Source organism: Magnolia sinica, chromosome 7 (genome assembly GCF_029962835.1).
Source record: "Magnolia sinica isolate HGM2019 chromosome 7, MsV1, whole genome shotgun sequence".
NCBI classification, from domain to species: Eukaryota; Viridiplantae; Streptophyta; class Magnoliopsida; order Magnoliales; family Magnoliaceae; genus Magnolia; species Magnolia sinica.
Window position 1 is genome coordinate 43,265,935 of NC_080579.1, and position 16,687 is coordinate 43,282,621.

At 42.4% G+C, this 16,687-nt stretch overlaps 1 protein-coding gene across 3 annotated transcripts in view; it reads right to left on the minus strand.

Annotated features, from left to right (window-relative positions):
- LOC131251309 (protein CASP) overlaps nucleotides 1-15,756 on the minus strand; it is a 136,735-nt gene extending 120,979 nt beyond the window's left edge. For 2 of the 3 annotated variants that reach the window (XM_058251957.1, XM_058251955.1), the window contains exon 1: nucleotides 15,442-15,756. In XM_058251957.1, coding sequence (XP_058107940.1) covers nucleotides 15,442-15,523 — 82 coding nt within the window. In that variant the 5' untranslated portion in view covers nucleotides 15,524-15,756. The remainder of the gene's footprint in view (nucleotides 1-15,441) is intronic. The other variant, XM_058251956.1, reaches the window with a different exon arrangement.
- Nucleotides 15,757-16,687: the final 931 nt, after the last annotated feature.

The window sequence follows — 16,687 nt, forward strand, 5'->3', positions numbered from 1 at the left end:
GCAGGGGCACACTCGAGGTGGGCGGCCCGTGTGAGGCAGGTAACTCGTATGAGGCGGGCCCCACCCGTGTGATGTGAGGCCCACGAGGGGGGTTCGGCCGAGATCCTAATCCATGGGATTTGGGGCATGGGCAATGAGATAAATGGATTATTTCGCCATGCTCTATTAGTTTGAGCTTTTAGAGCAAGTAGTTAATTGTACTGCATGACAAACCTACTCCCAAGTAGGATGGAACTTCTTTTTCTCATGGATTCCTCTCCATAAAACATCCATATGTGATTTTTCAATACAACAAAGCACATAACTTTGGCATCTACATACTAAGATGAAACACCAACATGTTGGATAGGGGCTTCCTTTAAAAGTGTAACTCTTACACCCAATGATAAGTATTTGCTTTTCACGCCAACAACTTTCTCTTGATACACTCGATGACAGGGTCCCATGATTTTTTTTTCTAGCTTGTCAATACAAACAAAAGCCCAAGGTATGCCAATGGGAGCTTTACAGCCCTACACTCAAACAAGATTGCCAGTTCATGTAACTGTATATCATTCAAGAGGATGCCTAACATTTCCCTCTTCTGTCTCACTACCTTCTGGCCTACCTAAAATGACCTCGAACCATTTAACAATCGCGTGGAGATTATCAACATGCTCTTTGGATGTTTCACACAAAAGTAACATATCATCTGCATACTGGAGAGGGGAGATGTAACATACCTCAATCCCCACCCGAATACCTCTCACCACTCCCACTCTACTGATCATTTTGCTAAGTGCTTCAACAATGATTACAAAAGGGTTTGGGGTACCGTTCACAAGAACTTAGTACACCGACGCCACAAATATTTTTATCCACTAACACCACTTTTCCTTGAGGCCCAACCTTCGCATTATATATTGGGATTCCCAACATACATGATACATATGCTTTTTCCATATCTAGCTTACAGAAAATCCCCGGCATTTTTTTCCTAGAAGTTACAAAATCCCAGGCTTTCCTTCACGGTGTTTCTTATCAATGCACTCATGAGCAACCGAAGCCCCACTAGTAATTTGTCTTAAATGGAATGCACCTTGGGATCTCAATGCAACTCGCCCCAAAACCTTAGCCTGCTAGTTGGATTTACATCAAGATTTTATATGGGCTTCCCAAGAGACTGATAGGCCTGAGGCCTTGAAGTCTAGGAGGCTTCCTACTCCTTCCTTTTTTTAGGAATTAAGACTATAAATCATGCTCCCATCTCTTTTGAAAGCCTCCCTCTAGCTTGGAAATGCACAATACAATCCAAAAGGTCCCCATTCACTATGTCATGAAAAACTTAGGAGAACGCTATCAAGTATCCATCAAGGCCCAGTGCCTTGTCACCACCAAACCTCGACACCATTGCCTTTTGCCTCCCCTTCTTCTCTGGGATGTTCCACACAACTTCCTTCAATCTCCCTGATGCAGTCGAACTCTAGATTATCTAGATTTGGCCCACTGGATTGATCCGCCGTCAAAAGGTTGCAATAGAAGTTGACAATTGCCTTCCATAATTCCTCCTTATTTTCCACACTACCACGGTTCACCATGAAACTGTATTATCTTCTCCTAGCATTTGCAATACTGTGGAAGAAGTTGGTGTTCTTATCACCTCTTAGTCAAAGAACACTATATCATCGTATCCACATAATTTCCTCCACTTGCACCTTTATTTAATACTCAAGCATGAGAGAATATCACTTGGCTTTTCCTCCTTTGATAGTAGTGAGCCTTCTTCTTTATTATCCAATATGTGAATCTCCAACAAAATTGATTCCTTCCTATTACCCACATATAAGAAGTGGCTACAATTCCATTCTCAACCAACTCTTTAAGTTTCTTCAATTTCAGCATTAGCAAATAATATGCAAAACCCTTCACCTCCAAAGATGTGCACCATTGCCTCACTAGCTCCTTAGAGCCCAGCTACCCTAGCCACATGAGTTGAAAACGGAATAGTATTGGAACCCATGCTTCCTCATTGGAATCTAGCAAGATTGGGCAATGATCGTATGTTGGACGAGGAAGGCCTCTTTGCAACATTCTTGGAACATGATTATCCCAATCACTCGAAACTAGGAATTGGTCTAGTCTTCACATAACCATGCTTTATTGACTATTTGTCCACATAAATCAGTATCCAAAGAGTGGTAGATCGATTAAATCATTCCTATAGATCCACTCCGCGAATTAGTGCGCGCCGTAGCCGTAGGCTTATCCCAGTAGACTTAGAGCAAGCCTAACAAAAACTTGGGCCCCATTACAACAAAGAAGTCAAAACAAAGGGGATAGATTACAATCTTCAAAGCATTCTAAACATGAGGCCCATCCCATGACATCCAACTTAACCCTACCAATTCTAAACATGGCTCCATAATGCCAAACTAATGAAGTGTACACTCCATGCTCCCTAGATGCCAACCCATACATTAATTTGTAAAACGACCAAACAGAAAAACATCCAAAACTCTCCTTTTTCTAAACTAGATTCGCTCTCTCGAAAAAAAGGTTGCAAGCCTTTATTAAGCCAATCCAATAACTGAATGAGATCTACCACTTCCTCATCTGACAAGTTTTTTCAACAAGGAGGTGACCAAAACACTAACACCAACCATAGAGAGGCATCAAGCGGTGACGACATTTTCCTCTGAAACTAGCCTAGCTAGCCTTAGAAAGTCTTCTTTAAATGCCCTCTCCCCTACCATATATCCTCCTAGAATCGGATCCTCTTACCATCCCAGCAAAGAACCCAATCCCCTCCTTGAACTTTGCCCATCAGCTAGCAACCACCATTCAAATTGCTAACACCCTCCTTTAACTTTACCAGCCCTCTAAAGTGAAGAACCTTTTGTGTCCCATCCCCATCCCCCTTCACTAACACCCTACTTTCTAGCCATCAATTTTCTCCATAGACTATCTTCTTCCGTGCCTAATCGCCACAACCACTTGCCTAACAATGCCGAGTTCATACCCTCCAACTTCCTAATTCCTACTCTCCCTTCCCCATACAGAAGACACGCCTATGCCACAAAATCTTCCCAAAGCCCCTTATCACATGTGCCATACACCATCATAAAGAGCCAACTGAAATTGGAATTTCTTTTATTAAAGTCTATACATGCCGAAAATACTCCACATACACATCGGCTTTCTTTTTCCAAAATATCATCTCTCCATCCCATGGCAATACCCCATGTCGTACCAGTAGCATTGATACCCCCCAATCTGAAAATTTGTTACCCTAAACTCCTCTAAGCAACAATTTGTATTGCTTTTGTAGTTCCATTTCCTAAAAATCAACTACTTGCACCTTCAGGTTGTGGCATTTCTTTAATTATCGCCCTCTTCTCAACCAGCCCCCTGACATTCCACACCAGAATACTCATGGGGATATGATGAACACCATTCCCAATGTTAGCCACATAGTTGTCTAACTCTTCCACTAGTTATCAAGCTCTGTTGCGACCCCTGACTCAGCCTCCCTGATTGCCTCTTTCGATTTTGTTGCTCCATTTTTCCATTTACCATTTCTTTAAACCTTCAGTGCATCTTCATCCATCCCATCCCCTTTCCTAACAAAATTAGTGATATTATATCATCATTAAAGGACTTTAAAACTTCCAAGTACATTTATATGCTCGTCGGAAGAGATACATATAGCCATTTTGATATCCACTACCTTTGTTACTTCTCTAAACCCCTTCACTCGAAGCCTTATCTACCTATGACCCTGCCTAATTAGTTGTTGTTGGCCAGTAGTGGTGGCAATGGGTTGGGCTACGGTCGTGCCAAGATTTACCTTGGCCCTAATCATGCTAAAAAGGCCTCGGCATTGGCCCTGGCCCTAATCAGTCTATGAAGGCCTCAACCTTGGCCCTGGCCTTGTAGGACTAGGCTAGGCCAAGGCTGCCCTATAAGCAAAAGAGTGATCAAAGATTTGAAATAGTTCAAATCTAAGCAAATTTTTTGTAGTATCCCCTCCATCTATGATTAGTCCCATGACTACCATCATATAGATGGTTTTAATGGTAGAAACATTATCCCTGATTCAAAAGGTGCAGTTAACTACACATGAAAGTTGAATCCACATGTGTCTTCAAATTGTCATAACAATTATCCACTTGATTATTGGACCGAGTAATGCAGGGGTATTTTCACACCAGGCTCGAGTGAGGTCACCTGTGGGATGCAGGGGCACACTCGGGGTGGGCGAGGCCTACGGGGGAGGTCTTGTGTTCGAGACTCCTCACTGGGGGTGATTAATGCGCATTTCACACCGGACTCGAGTAGGGTAGCCTGTAGGATGCGGGGACACACTCGGGGTGAGTGGCCCGTATGAGGCGGTACCCATATGATTTGAGGCCCATGATGAGGGTTTGGTCGAGGTTTTAACCCATGAGATGTGGGGCCTAGGCTACAAGATAAGGGGATTAATTCGCCAAACTCTAATAGTTCGAGCTTTTAGAGCAAGTGGTTAATTGTCCTGCATCAAATTGGTATTAGAGCGGAAGGTCTCGTGTTCGAGACTCCTCAGCAAGGGTGATTAATGCAGGGGCATTTTCACACCGGGCTCGAGTGGGGTAGCCCGTGGGATGCGGGGACACACTCGGTGTGGGTGACCCATGTAATTTGGGGCCCACGAGGGAGGTCTCGTGTTCGAGACTCCTCACCGGGGGTGATTAATGCACATTTCACACCGGGCTCGAGTGGGGTAGCCTGTGGGATGCAGAGACACACTCAGGGTGGGCGGCCTGTGTGAGGCGGGTGGCACGTGTGAGGCGGTACCCATGTGATTTGGGGCCCATGAGGGAGGTTTGGCTGAGGTCTTAACCCATGCGATGTGGGGACTGGGCTATGAGATAAAGGGATTAATTCGTCATACTCTAATTGTTCGAGCTTTTAGAGCAAATGGTTAATTGTCCTGCATCACTGAGCCATTCAACATTGGCCCTGGCCGAACCTAGCCTTGACAATATACTTAGATTTCAAGCCCAAACCTGGCCATTAGACCAAATTTAGGTGCCCAACTGCCTAAGCCTTGGACTTATATGGCTAGACCATGCCTGGCCTAACCTATTGGCTGATCTTCGACCTTCCAACTCCATCTGATGGCGGTTGATCAAACTTCGCTTGGTCAGTAGTAAGATCTACGAGTAGCAATGGGTCAGGCCGAGGTTGAGCCTTGCCCCACCATAGTCCCTTAAGCTTTGGCCCTAATCGAGCTAAAAAGGGCTCAACCCTGGTCTTAGCCTACAAGGTCGCCGATGTAAGGAAAAGAGTGACATAATCAAAGATTTGAAATAGTCTAAATCTAAGAAATGTTTTGCGATAGTTCCCCCATCCACGAGGAGTCCTATCAATCCATCATATAAATGGTTTTGATGATAGAAACTGATGCGGACACAAGCGCATTCAAGGTGTACCAAAGAAGAAAGCGCCAACCACCAAGGTTTCCCATATCGGTATCGGTTGGCGTAACGGTGCCCTCCGATACCGATACAGATAGGGGGGGCGTAACGGCGATACGTGGGCGTAATGGCCCGTAACGGTGCAAAAAAAAATTTTGCCAAAAAAATATGAAAAATTTTGGATTAAATCGGGAATATTCTAAGCATTCTAAATATGCATTCGTTTATAAATTGGAACATGTATATGGTGATATAACGGTCCACTTTTTGGTGAGAAGTTGTATCGGACTGTCTGATGAATTTATGAACCAGATAACCTAGATTTGACTACAAAACTCATATATTTAATTTTCTAACTATCTACTATCAATGATAGATATATTAGAATGAATGTAATATGAAAATATCTTACAAGTGTAGTTGTGCAGGTGTTTGTAATTATTTTTCATAATTTATGATTAACATGTTCTACTATGATTAACACATCATATTCTACCATTAAAACAGCTAAACATTCAATAAAAAATAATTTTTCAAATTTAAAAAAAAAAAATTGCCAAAAATAGTGGGTAAATAGAAAAAATTATAAAAAAAAATATAAAATGACATCAACAATCTGTAAAATGGACATTAATATCTTCCATTATAATTAACACACATAATCCTTCGAATCAAGAAAATCCTTAATATAAGTTGTTTTTATCTGAAATATCAAGCTAAGATTGGTCGAAAATAGCAATAGAATGATTTAGGAAGAGTTTTGAAGAAAAAAGTTTTAAAAAAAAAAAAAGGTGAAAAAACGGACCTTAAAAAGCCAAAAAAAAATATGACCGTTTTTTTACCGTTACGCCCTGACCGTCACTGGGCAATAACGGCCGTTATGGCTACAAAATAGGGGGGTGACCGCTACGGCCCCATATCGCGTAACGGCCACGGCCGTTACCGATACGTTTCGGCCGATACGCCCGTATCGTAACGGATACGGGACACCCTGCCAACCACAAGTACCGTCCTTGTGGATAGGCGAATATTGAGGAGCTGAAGATCTTTCACATGTGATTGGACATATAGAAGACCCCACTCAGGGAAGACACATGTGAAGGAAGATTGGAGAAAGAAGACCGAATGCCCAAACTTTCCCGTACTTATGTTATTTGCCTGTTTTTGACTTAGTTAGGGGTCTTTTAGTAATTTTATGTCTTTATTTGCTTATTTTAGGAGTATTTTAGTAATTTTATGTCTTTATTTGCTTTTTTAAATGGGCTAAAGCCCTAAACTCGAATTTTAACTATTAATTAATGAAAAGCAAACCCTTTGGTTGCCTCCTTCCTCCCTTCTCTCTAATGGTGCTTCTTCTCTTCCCTTGATCTTCTTCTTCTAATTTCTTCTTGTGCCCTTCCAACTTCTCCAAGGTAATAATTTTCTTCATTCTATTTTCCAGTTTTGGCTAATGCTTCTTCGATCAAAATCTTGAGAACCGATCTAAAACCCTAAACCCCCAAATTCTCAAATCCCTAATCCGCGAAACTTCTTGGTTCTTCGGACTAGTGATCTTCGTTGATCGATTGGGTGTGACCATGCAAGATCGGGAGGTCTCATCGCTCGCCGGATCCAACCTAAGTAGTAATTGAATTCCATAATCCATGGTTGTGGTGATGGCCCGCTCCATTGCATGTTTCCTTTATGATTTTCTCAGTTATGATGATTACTGTTAGAATTTTAGATCATTTATTCCTTTTTATTTCCGCTGTTTAATTGTGTCCATGAGCATGCATCATAATTAGGGCTGTCCTGCGTCAAATTTGGTATCAGAGCCTAGGCTTGCATGGTTTTTGTCTAGATCGAGTTATCAAATTAGGGTTTCGATTTTTAGGTTTAACTTAGGAAAGTTCCAGGTTTAGAAAGTTTTCAATTTTAGAAACATTCCAATTTTAGAAAGTTCCTAATCTGGAAAATTTCCATATTTGAGTTGTTTCCTGTTTCAACTTAATTGTGTCAGTTCATAGTAGTTTTGCATTTATCGCATTCATCTTGAAAGTCATAACACCTAGTAGTCTAGTTAGGTAGAGTTTGGTTCAAGTCTTCATTGTATGCCCACGAGAAGAGGTAGAGGTTTCGGACTTCAACCTACCATGAATAACGAGCAGTTATCTGAGCAACTTGCTCAATTGATACAAAAGATAACCGCCCTAGAAGCGGGTCAAAGGCGTGAGTTTGCTCGCCTTGAGAACCAAATTACCACTACCATGACTAAGGTGGAGCAACTAGAGGCGTCCCAAAAGGAAAACCCCGTTGTAGGGGAAGATGCGCACTCCCAAGTAGGAATTATTGAAGAACGCGCTGCCACACGTGGTGATAGTGAGGATAGAGATCGTGGTAACGGTCGTGGTGTGGTGCGAGAGGCACGAGCCACATGTGGTCATCAAGACCGCTATGATCCAGATGAACGTGCGATGAAGAGTGTGAGAGTTGAGGCCCCGAGTTTTGATGGGCGCTTGGATCCCAAGGCGTTCCTTACTGGGTTGCTGACATGGACCACTACTTTGAGTGGTATGGCATGTCGGAAAACCGTCAAATGCGATTTGCTAAGATGAAGCTTGTGGGTCAAGCCAAGCTCTTCTGGACCAACACCGAGCGTAGGATAGAAAGAGTTGGTAGAGCCCCTATCACACATTGGTATGAGATGAAAGAGAAGTTGAAGGAGAAGTACCTTCCTCTCTCATACCGTCAGAATCTCCTTGACCAATGGCAGTCCTTACGCCAAGGGTCAATGCCTGCCGCTGACTACATCGCTAAATTTGAAGAGTATGTGATGCGATGTGATATCCGAGAAGACCCTCTAGTAACGCTCTTGCATTTCAAGACGGGCCTTTGTGCGGATCTTCATCGCGAGCTTATTACTCGGCCCTTAACGGACTTAGATGAAGCATATCAAGTCGTGCAGGAGTTAGAGCAATATCTGAAGGCTCCTGTCGTTCGTCGTTTTAAGTCCCGAGACTCCAGTGCTAGATCTAGTTTCCAAGGAACTAGACCTAATATTAGTAGTCAACCTAGGACACAGGCGACCATTCCGCCTAGGCCTAGGGAGGACAAGGGAAAAGGGGTTCTTGGTGCCAGTCCTAGTAACATGAGCCAAGTGAGGTGCTATGAGTGTGGCAACCTCGGCCACATGTCTAATCAGTGTCCTACGAAGAGTCGTGGGAGAGCCTTAGTTATAAGCGAGTCCCACGAGGGTGGAGACGACCAGGGTGATTATGAATTTGAAGAGTATCACCCTGAAGGAGGACTTACTGATGAAGAAATGGATGGATAAGCAACGCTTGCAATAGTCAGGCGTGTGTTAGCTCAGTCTAGAAGTAGTGCTGACTGGCGTCGAAGCACTCTCTTCTACACTATTGCCAAGTGTGGTGAAAAGAATTGTAAGGTGATAGTGGACAGTGGAAGTTGTCAGAATGTGATTTCCACTAGCACCTTAGATCGCTTAAAACTGAAATCCACACCTCATCCAGACCCGTATAAAGTTTCTTGGGTTGACAAGACATCCCTACCTGTCACCCAGCAATGTCTAGTCCCCATCGAGTTTGGGTCATACAAAGAGTCCCTGTGGTGTGATGTTTTACCTATGGATGTGGGACATGTTATCCTAGGTAGACCGTGGCTATTCGATAATGATGTCACGATCTTTGGTTGTTCGAATGCGTATACTTTTATGTATAATGGTAAAAAGATCAAACTTAATCCCATGCCACCTGAGAATACACTAGGGAAGAAGAAGGATGAGAAGGCAAGTGAGCCTAGAGAAATGGGGAAATCCAAACTTAATTCTTTACATATAATGAGCGCAAGAGAGTTTGAAAAAGAGGCTAAGGAGGATTCTATGGTGTATGCCCTTGTGGCTAGAGAAATTACACCTGAGGTTCCATCAGAGTTGCCCTGTGAGGTGACCTCGGTCCTGAAGGAATACAGTGATGTATTTCCTGAAGACTTACCGAATGAGTTGCCACCTATGAGGGACATATAGCATGCCATTGATCTTGTCCCAGGGTCTACTCTACCGAACCTTCCTCACTACAGGATGAACCCTGCAGCGCATGCAGAGTTGAAGAAGCAAGTTGATGAGCTTCTGCAAAAGGGTTTCATCCAAGAGAGTATGAGCCCGTGTGCCGTGCCTGCATTGTTGACGCCAAAGAAAGATGGCACGTGGCACATGTGTGTGGACAGCCTTGATATAAACAAAATTACTGTCAAGTATAGGTTCCCTATACCTAGACTTGATGATATGCTTGACATGATGGCCAGGTCCACTATATTCTCTAAGATAGACCTCAAGAGTGGATATCACCAAATCCGTATACGCCCAGGAGATGAGTGGAAGACGGCGTTTAAGACGAAAGATGGGCTGTATGAGTGGTTGGTCATGCCCTTCGGCTTGACTAACGCACCCAGTACTTTCATGCGGGTGATGACACAAGCTTTGAGGCCGTTCATGGAAAAATTCCTAGTGGTGTACTTTGACGATATTCTTATTTATAGTACCACTAAGGAATCACACCTTGAACATTTAAAGAAAGTCTGTAGTGTCCTTAGGAAGGAAAAGTTGTACGCTAATCTTAAGAAATGTGCATTCATGTCTAGCCAAGTTGTGTTCTTAGGATTTATAGTGTCATCTGAAGGGATGCGCGCAGACCCTGAAAAAGTTAGGGCCATAGTTGAGTGGCCAGAACCAAGGAACATTCATGAGGTGCGAAGTTTTCACGGCCTAGCAACTTTTTATCGTCGGTTCATTAGGGGTTTTAGCACGATCATGGCTCCCATTACCGAGTGCATGAAAAAGGGAGAGTTCGTGTGGTCTAAAGCCGCCGTCAAGGCTTTTAAAGAAATTAAGGGCAAGATGGTGGAAGCTCTTGTCATGCGTCTACCTGACTTTTCTAAAGTCTTTGTAGTAGCGTGCGATGCGTCTGATGTCAGTATAGGTGGAGTGTTGAGTCAAGAAGGACACCCAGTGGCCTATTTCAGTGAGAAACTGAATGAGGCAAAACAAAAATACTCCACTTACGATAAAAAATTTTATGCGGTAGTGCAATCCCTAAGACATTGGCGACACTACCTCCTACCGCAAGAATTCCTTTTGTTTTCTGACCATGAGGCTTTGAGATATTTGCATTCTCAGAAGAAACTCAACCCAAGGCATGCCAAGTGGGTAGCATTTCTTCAGGAATATTCGTTTGTTTTGAAACACAAGGCCGGGGTTGAAAACAAACCAACGAATGCCCTTAATAGGAGAGTGGCGTTGCTCAACTCCTTGAGTGTAGCGGGAGTCAGATTTGAGCAACTGAAAGATGAATACCCCATATGTCCTGATTTTGGGGGTACTTACGCGTCGCTCTCTAGTGACCAGCATATTATGGGTGAATATGTTCTTAAAGATGGCTTTCTTTTCAAGGGAGATAGACTTTGTATTCCCCGTATGTCCCTTTGTGAATTCCTCATCTGGGAGTTTCATTCAGGAGGGATAGCTGGCCATTTTGATCGTGATAAGACCATTGCCCTCGTGGAAGATCATTTCTATTGGCCAAGCCTCAAGCGAGACGTAGCCAAAGTTTTAAGGCAGTGTCGAACATGTCAGCTGGCAAAGCAAAGAAAGCAAAATACTGAGCTGTACACGCCATTGTCAGTGCCACATGCTCCGTGGCAGGACATTAGTATGGAATTCGTGCTCGGGCTTCCCAAGACTATAAAAAAGCACGATTCCGTTTTTGTCGTTGTGGACCGTTTTTCTAAAATGGCGCATTTCCTCCCATGTTCGAAGACGTCAGATGCGTCTCATGTTGCTCGTCTCTTTTTTGATGGTGTGGTGCGTCTCCATGGGTTACCTAAAACCATAGTGTCTGATCGTGATGTTCGATTTACTAGCTATTTTTGGAAGACACCGTGGCACATTATGGAAACTCGTTTGCAATTTTCTACTACTTACCACCCACAAACAGAAGGTCAAACTGAAGTGGTAAACCGTAGCCTTGGAAATCTTCTACGTTGTCTAGTGGGTGAACATGTTAAGACTTGGGACCTAATTTTACCAACTGCTGAACTTGCTTATAATGGGTCAGTTAATAGATCTACAGGGTTGAGTCCTTTTGAAATTGTAAGTGGTTATAAACCTAGAATGCCCATAGATCTCTTACCTATGTCTGTTACCCAAAGGTCTTCTGAGTCAGCCAATGCATTCGCACGCCATATTCATGATTTGCATACACATATTAGACAGCGGTTAAATAAGAGCAATGATGATTATAAAGTTTCAGCTGATTCTCATCGTAGAGTGCAAGAATTTCAAGAATGAGACTATGTAATGGTGCGAATAAGGCCAGAGCGATTCTCTCAAGGATCTGCAAAGAAATTACAAGCGCGTAGTGCTGGACCATTCAAGATATTACAAAAGGTTGGGTCCAACGCGTATCGGGTTGACCTTCCACCTGAAATGAGCATTAATCCAACTTTTAATGTGGAAGATCTAGTCCGTGCCCATACTTCCATTGTTGATACATCGTCCCTTTCATAGCCTTTTTCTGAGTTTGCTAGCCAACCCTTTCCACCCCCTCCTCTACCCATTACCCATAAAGAAGCAATTGAGGAAATCTTGGATGACGAGATAGTATCCACAAGAGATGGGGGTTTCCAAAGGTATCATGTCAAGTGGAAGAACAAACCATCATCTGAATCTACGTGGCTGTCGGACGACGTATTGCAGGGTATTGATCCAAATATACTCGAGCGCTACAAAAGTTTCAACTCGTCGGAGTCGAGTTTTTCTCACCCGAGGGGAATTGATGCGGACACAAGCGCATTCAAGGTGTACCAACGAAGAAAGCGCTAACCACAAGTGTCATCCTTGTGGATAGGCGACTATTGAGGAGCTGAAGATCTTTCACATGTGATTGGACATATACCCACTCAGGGAAGACACATGTGAAGGAAGATTGGAGAAAGAAGACCGAGCGCCCAAACTTTCCCGTACTTATATTATTTACCTGTTTTTGATTTAGTTAGGGGTCTTTTAGTAATTTTATGTCTTTATTTGCTTATTCTAGGGGTATTTTAGTAATTTTATGTCTTTATTTGCTTATTTAAGTGGGCTAAAGCCCTAAACTCGAATTTTAACTATTGATTAATGAAAAGCAAACCCTTTGGTTGCCTCCTTCCTCTCTTCTCTCTAATGGAGCTTCTTCTCTTCCCTTGATCTTCTTCTTCTAATTTCTTCTTGTGCCCTTCCAACTTCTTCAAGGTAATAATTTTCTTCCTTCTATTTTTCAGTTTTGGCTAATCCTTCTTCGATCAAAATCTTGAGAACCGATCTAAACCCTAAACCCCCAAATTCTCAAATTCCTAATCCGAGAAACTTCTTGGTTCTTCAGACTAGTGATCTTCGTTGATCGATTGGGTGTGACCATGCAAGATCGGGAGGTCTCATCCCTCGCCGGATCCAACCTAAGTATTAATTGAATTCCATAGTCCATGGTTGTGGTGATGGCCCGCTCCATTGCATGTTTCCTTTATGATTTTCTCAGTTATGATAATTATTGTTAGAATTTTAGATCATTTATTCCTTTTTATTTCCGCTGTTTAATTGTGTCCATGAGCATGCATCATAATTAGGGCTGTCCTGCGTCAGAAACCCAACCCTAGATTCAAAAAGGGTTTAAACTACATATGAAAGTTAAAGGGGGCACTCCCAAATATCTTCAAATAGTCCAACCTTATGTGCAACAATGGCTCACTTGATTATTAGACCAAGCCAACAGACCAAGCCACTCATCATTGGCCCCAACCTAGCTCGGCTCGAACAAGGGTCCTCGGGCAAAGTTAATAGGCCCAAGCCCAGGCAGATTCTCAGGCCAAGTTAATGGGCCCAGGGCCAAGCCTTATAAGGCCTAGTTAGCAAGGTCGGGAGGGGAAGCCCGGCCCATTTCCGCCCGTAGCAAGATCTTGATGGTTGATGTCCTCTCTTCTCCCTATTAATGTCTCCCCCCTGTTTCTTTCTAACCCTCACCTAAGATTCAAACTAGCCCACCTCCAATTCAACACCCTCACCCCCGCCCCGCCTTCGAGAAAGTCATCAGGGACTTAACCCCTTTAACAAAACATTCATCTAGCCCCCTTGGGGCCCACCCGTCAAAATCAGAGAACGAAATCTATACTACATAATCATGTACAGGAAAAACTAGCACCCTTTTTTTCCCTTCATCTTTTCCTTTTTCCTAAATTCCAAATTACCCAATTATCGCCTTTCCTACTAAGTTGTGTCAACTCAAAAACTGAAAGTCATACATGCACACTAATTTGGATGATCCAAATTATGGGTTCCATTGTGGATGGAGCATGTCCTAAAACACACATACATCAGACAATCCTAACCATGCAATTGTATTGTCAAATGGATGGTTGGAAAGCACTGCCTTTTGCATTTTTTTTTCCTCCCCTAATTTTCTCTAAAAACTACCAAATTGTGTCAAATCAACAAATAAAAGTGCCCTACATGCAAACTAATCAGGGCCCTATTATGGATGGAGCATGTTCCAAAAATTACATTGATCATCAGAAAATTCAACCTGACAACTCTTCAACAGTTAAAGAGAGAAAAATCATTTTTTTTCTCAATAATCATATATACATAAAAGTGCATGTGGAATTTGCAAAATTCTCAAGAGTCTCTAGAGTTTAAAGGGATCCACACATGTTTGCATGTGGAATCGCCACCAGGCAAGTTAAAGTATAGCTCAATATGGATAAAATTTTCACACCCCAAAAGTCAAGAATATGAATTTCTTCACTTTTGAAGGCTTGACTAGGAGTCCTAGGAGTATTTCAATTATAAAAGTAAAAATAAAAATAAAAATAATAAATAAATTGGGCCGAAAGGACAAAGGAAAACAGAAATTGGGTTTTCAATTTCCATGCAAGGACATCATTTTTTGAATTGTTTTCTGCATAGTCCAGCCTACGCAGCTCTTTTTTTTGATCAGATCTTGACCCTCAGCCATTGAAATTCAGTGTTGTATCACTTGTTGGAAAGGGAATTTGATAGGATAACTAATGGTTTTGGTTTGAAGGAAAAGAAACCCTAACAGTTAGGAAGATATGGGGTCCACAGATTGGATCAACTTTCTATTCTGCAAAAGTGAATTGATCTCACACACTATTTGGTTTTTCGATCATAACTCAGTGCTGGTAGGTCACAGAGAACTGAAGTTGGGTTCATCAGAAAGGTAATTTGATGGGCTAAAATATGGGCATATCGATAAAAAGGAATTGGACATGGGAAACCCAAGAAAGCAGAGCCAAAATGAGGACAATTGAGATTGCGTGAATGCACTGTGGAATCCATCTGGGCTTTTGCCTGTATTTGGTTTTCCTCCTCTTTAGCTTTCTTTCTGTACAGCAACTTGATGGGAGGGTCACCCCTGAAATAGAAATAAATGACAGGAGGGTAATGTGCCTGTGAGGGACTTTGTGATTCTGTTTCTTTTGGTCTTTTGGACTTATGGTAAAATCTCACCACCACCATCATCGTCATCGTCATCGTCATCATCTATGGCCTACCCTAATTAACAGGGGTCAACAACACAAATCCCTTAATCGTCTTCTCAAAATAGGAAAAAGGATGTTGGATAGGTATGCATGTGGGTGCGTGATATGTCCTGTCCTGTTTTAAAATTCCGGCATTTTCCAGCCTCTTGTTTTCACCAACAAGCATAACCAAGCTCAAGCCCAAAGATGGATGCGGGGGTGTTCAAACAACAACAACAAGGGAATGAGAGTGGTTCGGTATTGATAAAGGGATGATGTACATCATATGGTCTTATTGAGGCCCAATCATTGGATGTCAAAAAAATTCCAGATCTAATATAACGTCCGCGATCTCACATATCTCAGATCGAAGTTGAATGATGAGCCTTTGAAGAGAGAGAGAGAGAGAGAGAGAGAGAGAGAGAGTTAGAAGGTGGCGTACCTCTCCAAAAATTGGAGACAGATGCAATGGGAGAAGGAGAGTTGGATTTGTCTCTTTCGGATCCGGCTTGAACGCCTTCCATCGATGATGATGAGGATCTCCTATTCCTTCCCTTCTTTCAAGATATCGGATTTGTTATATGCATGACAGAATAGAGCTGTAGATTTCTGATCTATGCTTCAGAAATAAGATTAGTGGTGGGAGAAGAGGAATGCCTTTGCCGTAGGCTTTAGCTGAAGGAGAGAGTTCAGAGATCCTGCGGGCAACAACACCGACGACGGCACATGAAGGGCAAGGCTGCTGTCGTTGTTCCCTCCTCTTCAAGGCATGGTCGTGTCTCGGGATCCACCGACCTCGGTGGATCCCTTACTGTGGGGCCCACCTTGATGTATGTGTGTTAAATCCACTCCGTCCATCCGTTTTTTCCAGCTCATCGTATCACCTGATGCAAAAAATTGCAGCAGAACAAATCTCAGGCGGACCATACCATAGGAAACAGTGGTGATTGACTATTAAAAACTTCCTAGGAGCCAAAAAAGTTTTGGATAAAGCTGATGTTTGTGTGGTCCCTTCGTGCGGGTCTTGTGTGACCGTATCAATAGGTTGATGGCAAATAAACATTCCGGTTGCCCCCGGAAGTTTTAAATGGTGAGCGTTCAATCACCACCACTTCGTGGGTGTGGTCCACATGAGATTTGTATCTGCTCAATTCTACAACTTACAACTCATCTCGAAAATTCCCTACGATAATATTAACCATTTGAATGTTTACCTTGGAATTCAGGCTATTCACTGGCCTGTTTGGTTTTCTAATTACATTGCTAAATGGCTCTAAACGGTTGATGATTACATTTGTAATTGTGCGGTTACATCGCGTATATTTTATCACAAAGATGATTTTGTTATACTGTTTGTATCACTATAAATCACGGTAAAAATGGTATTGGTACGATGTGAAAATGTGATAATTACATTTTACTTGATCAATTTTCTTTATAACAGTATTTGATTCGTGATTTATAAGTTATAATTTTTGGTAAAACAAACACATGGAATTGATAATTATGACTTATTTACCATTTATTTCATTGAAAATTAGAAAACCAAATAGCCCATTGCTATTTTACTTGTTCATTGAAAGACATGAATTGGATGGGTAGGACTGTTAGATAGGCCTGATTTTAGATATATGTCCTGTTGATGCAAAAAATTGTTGTACCCTCTTCACACGTCCTTCCACCTGCAC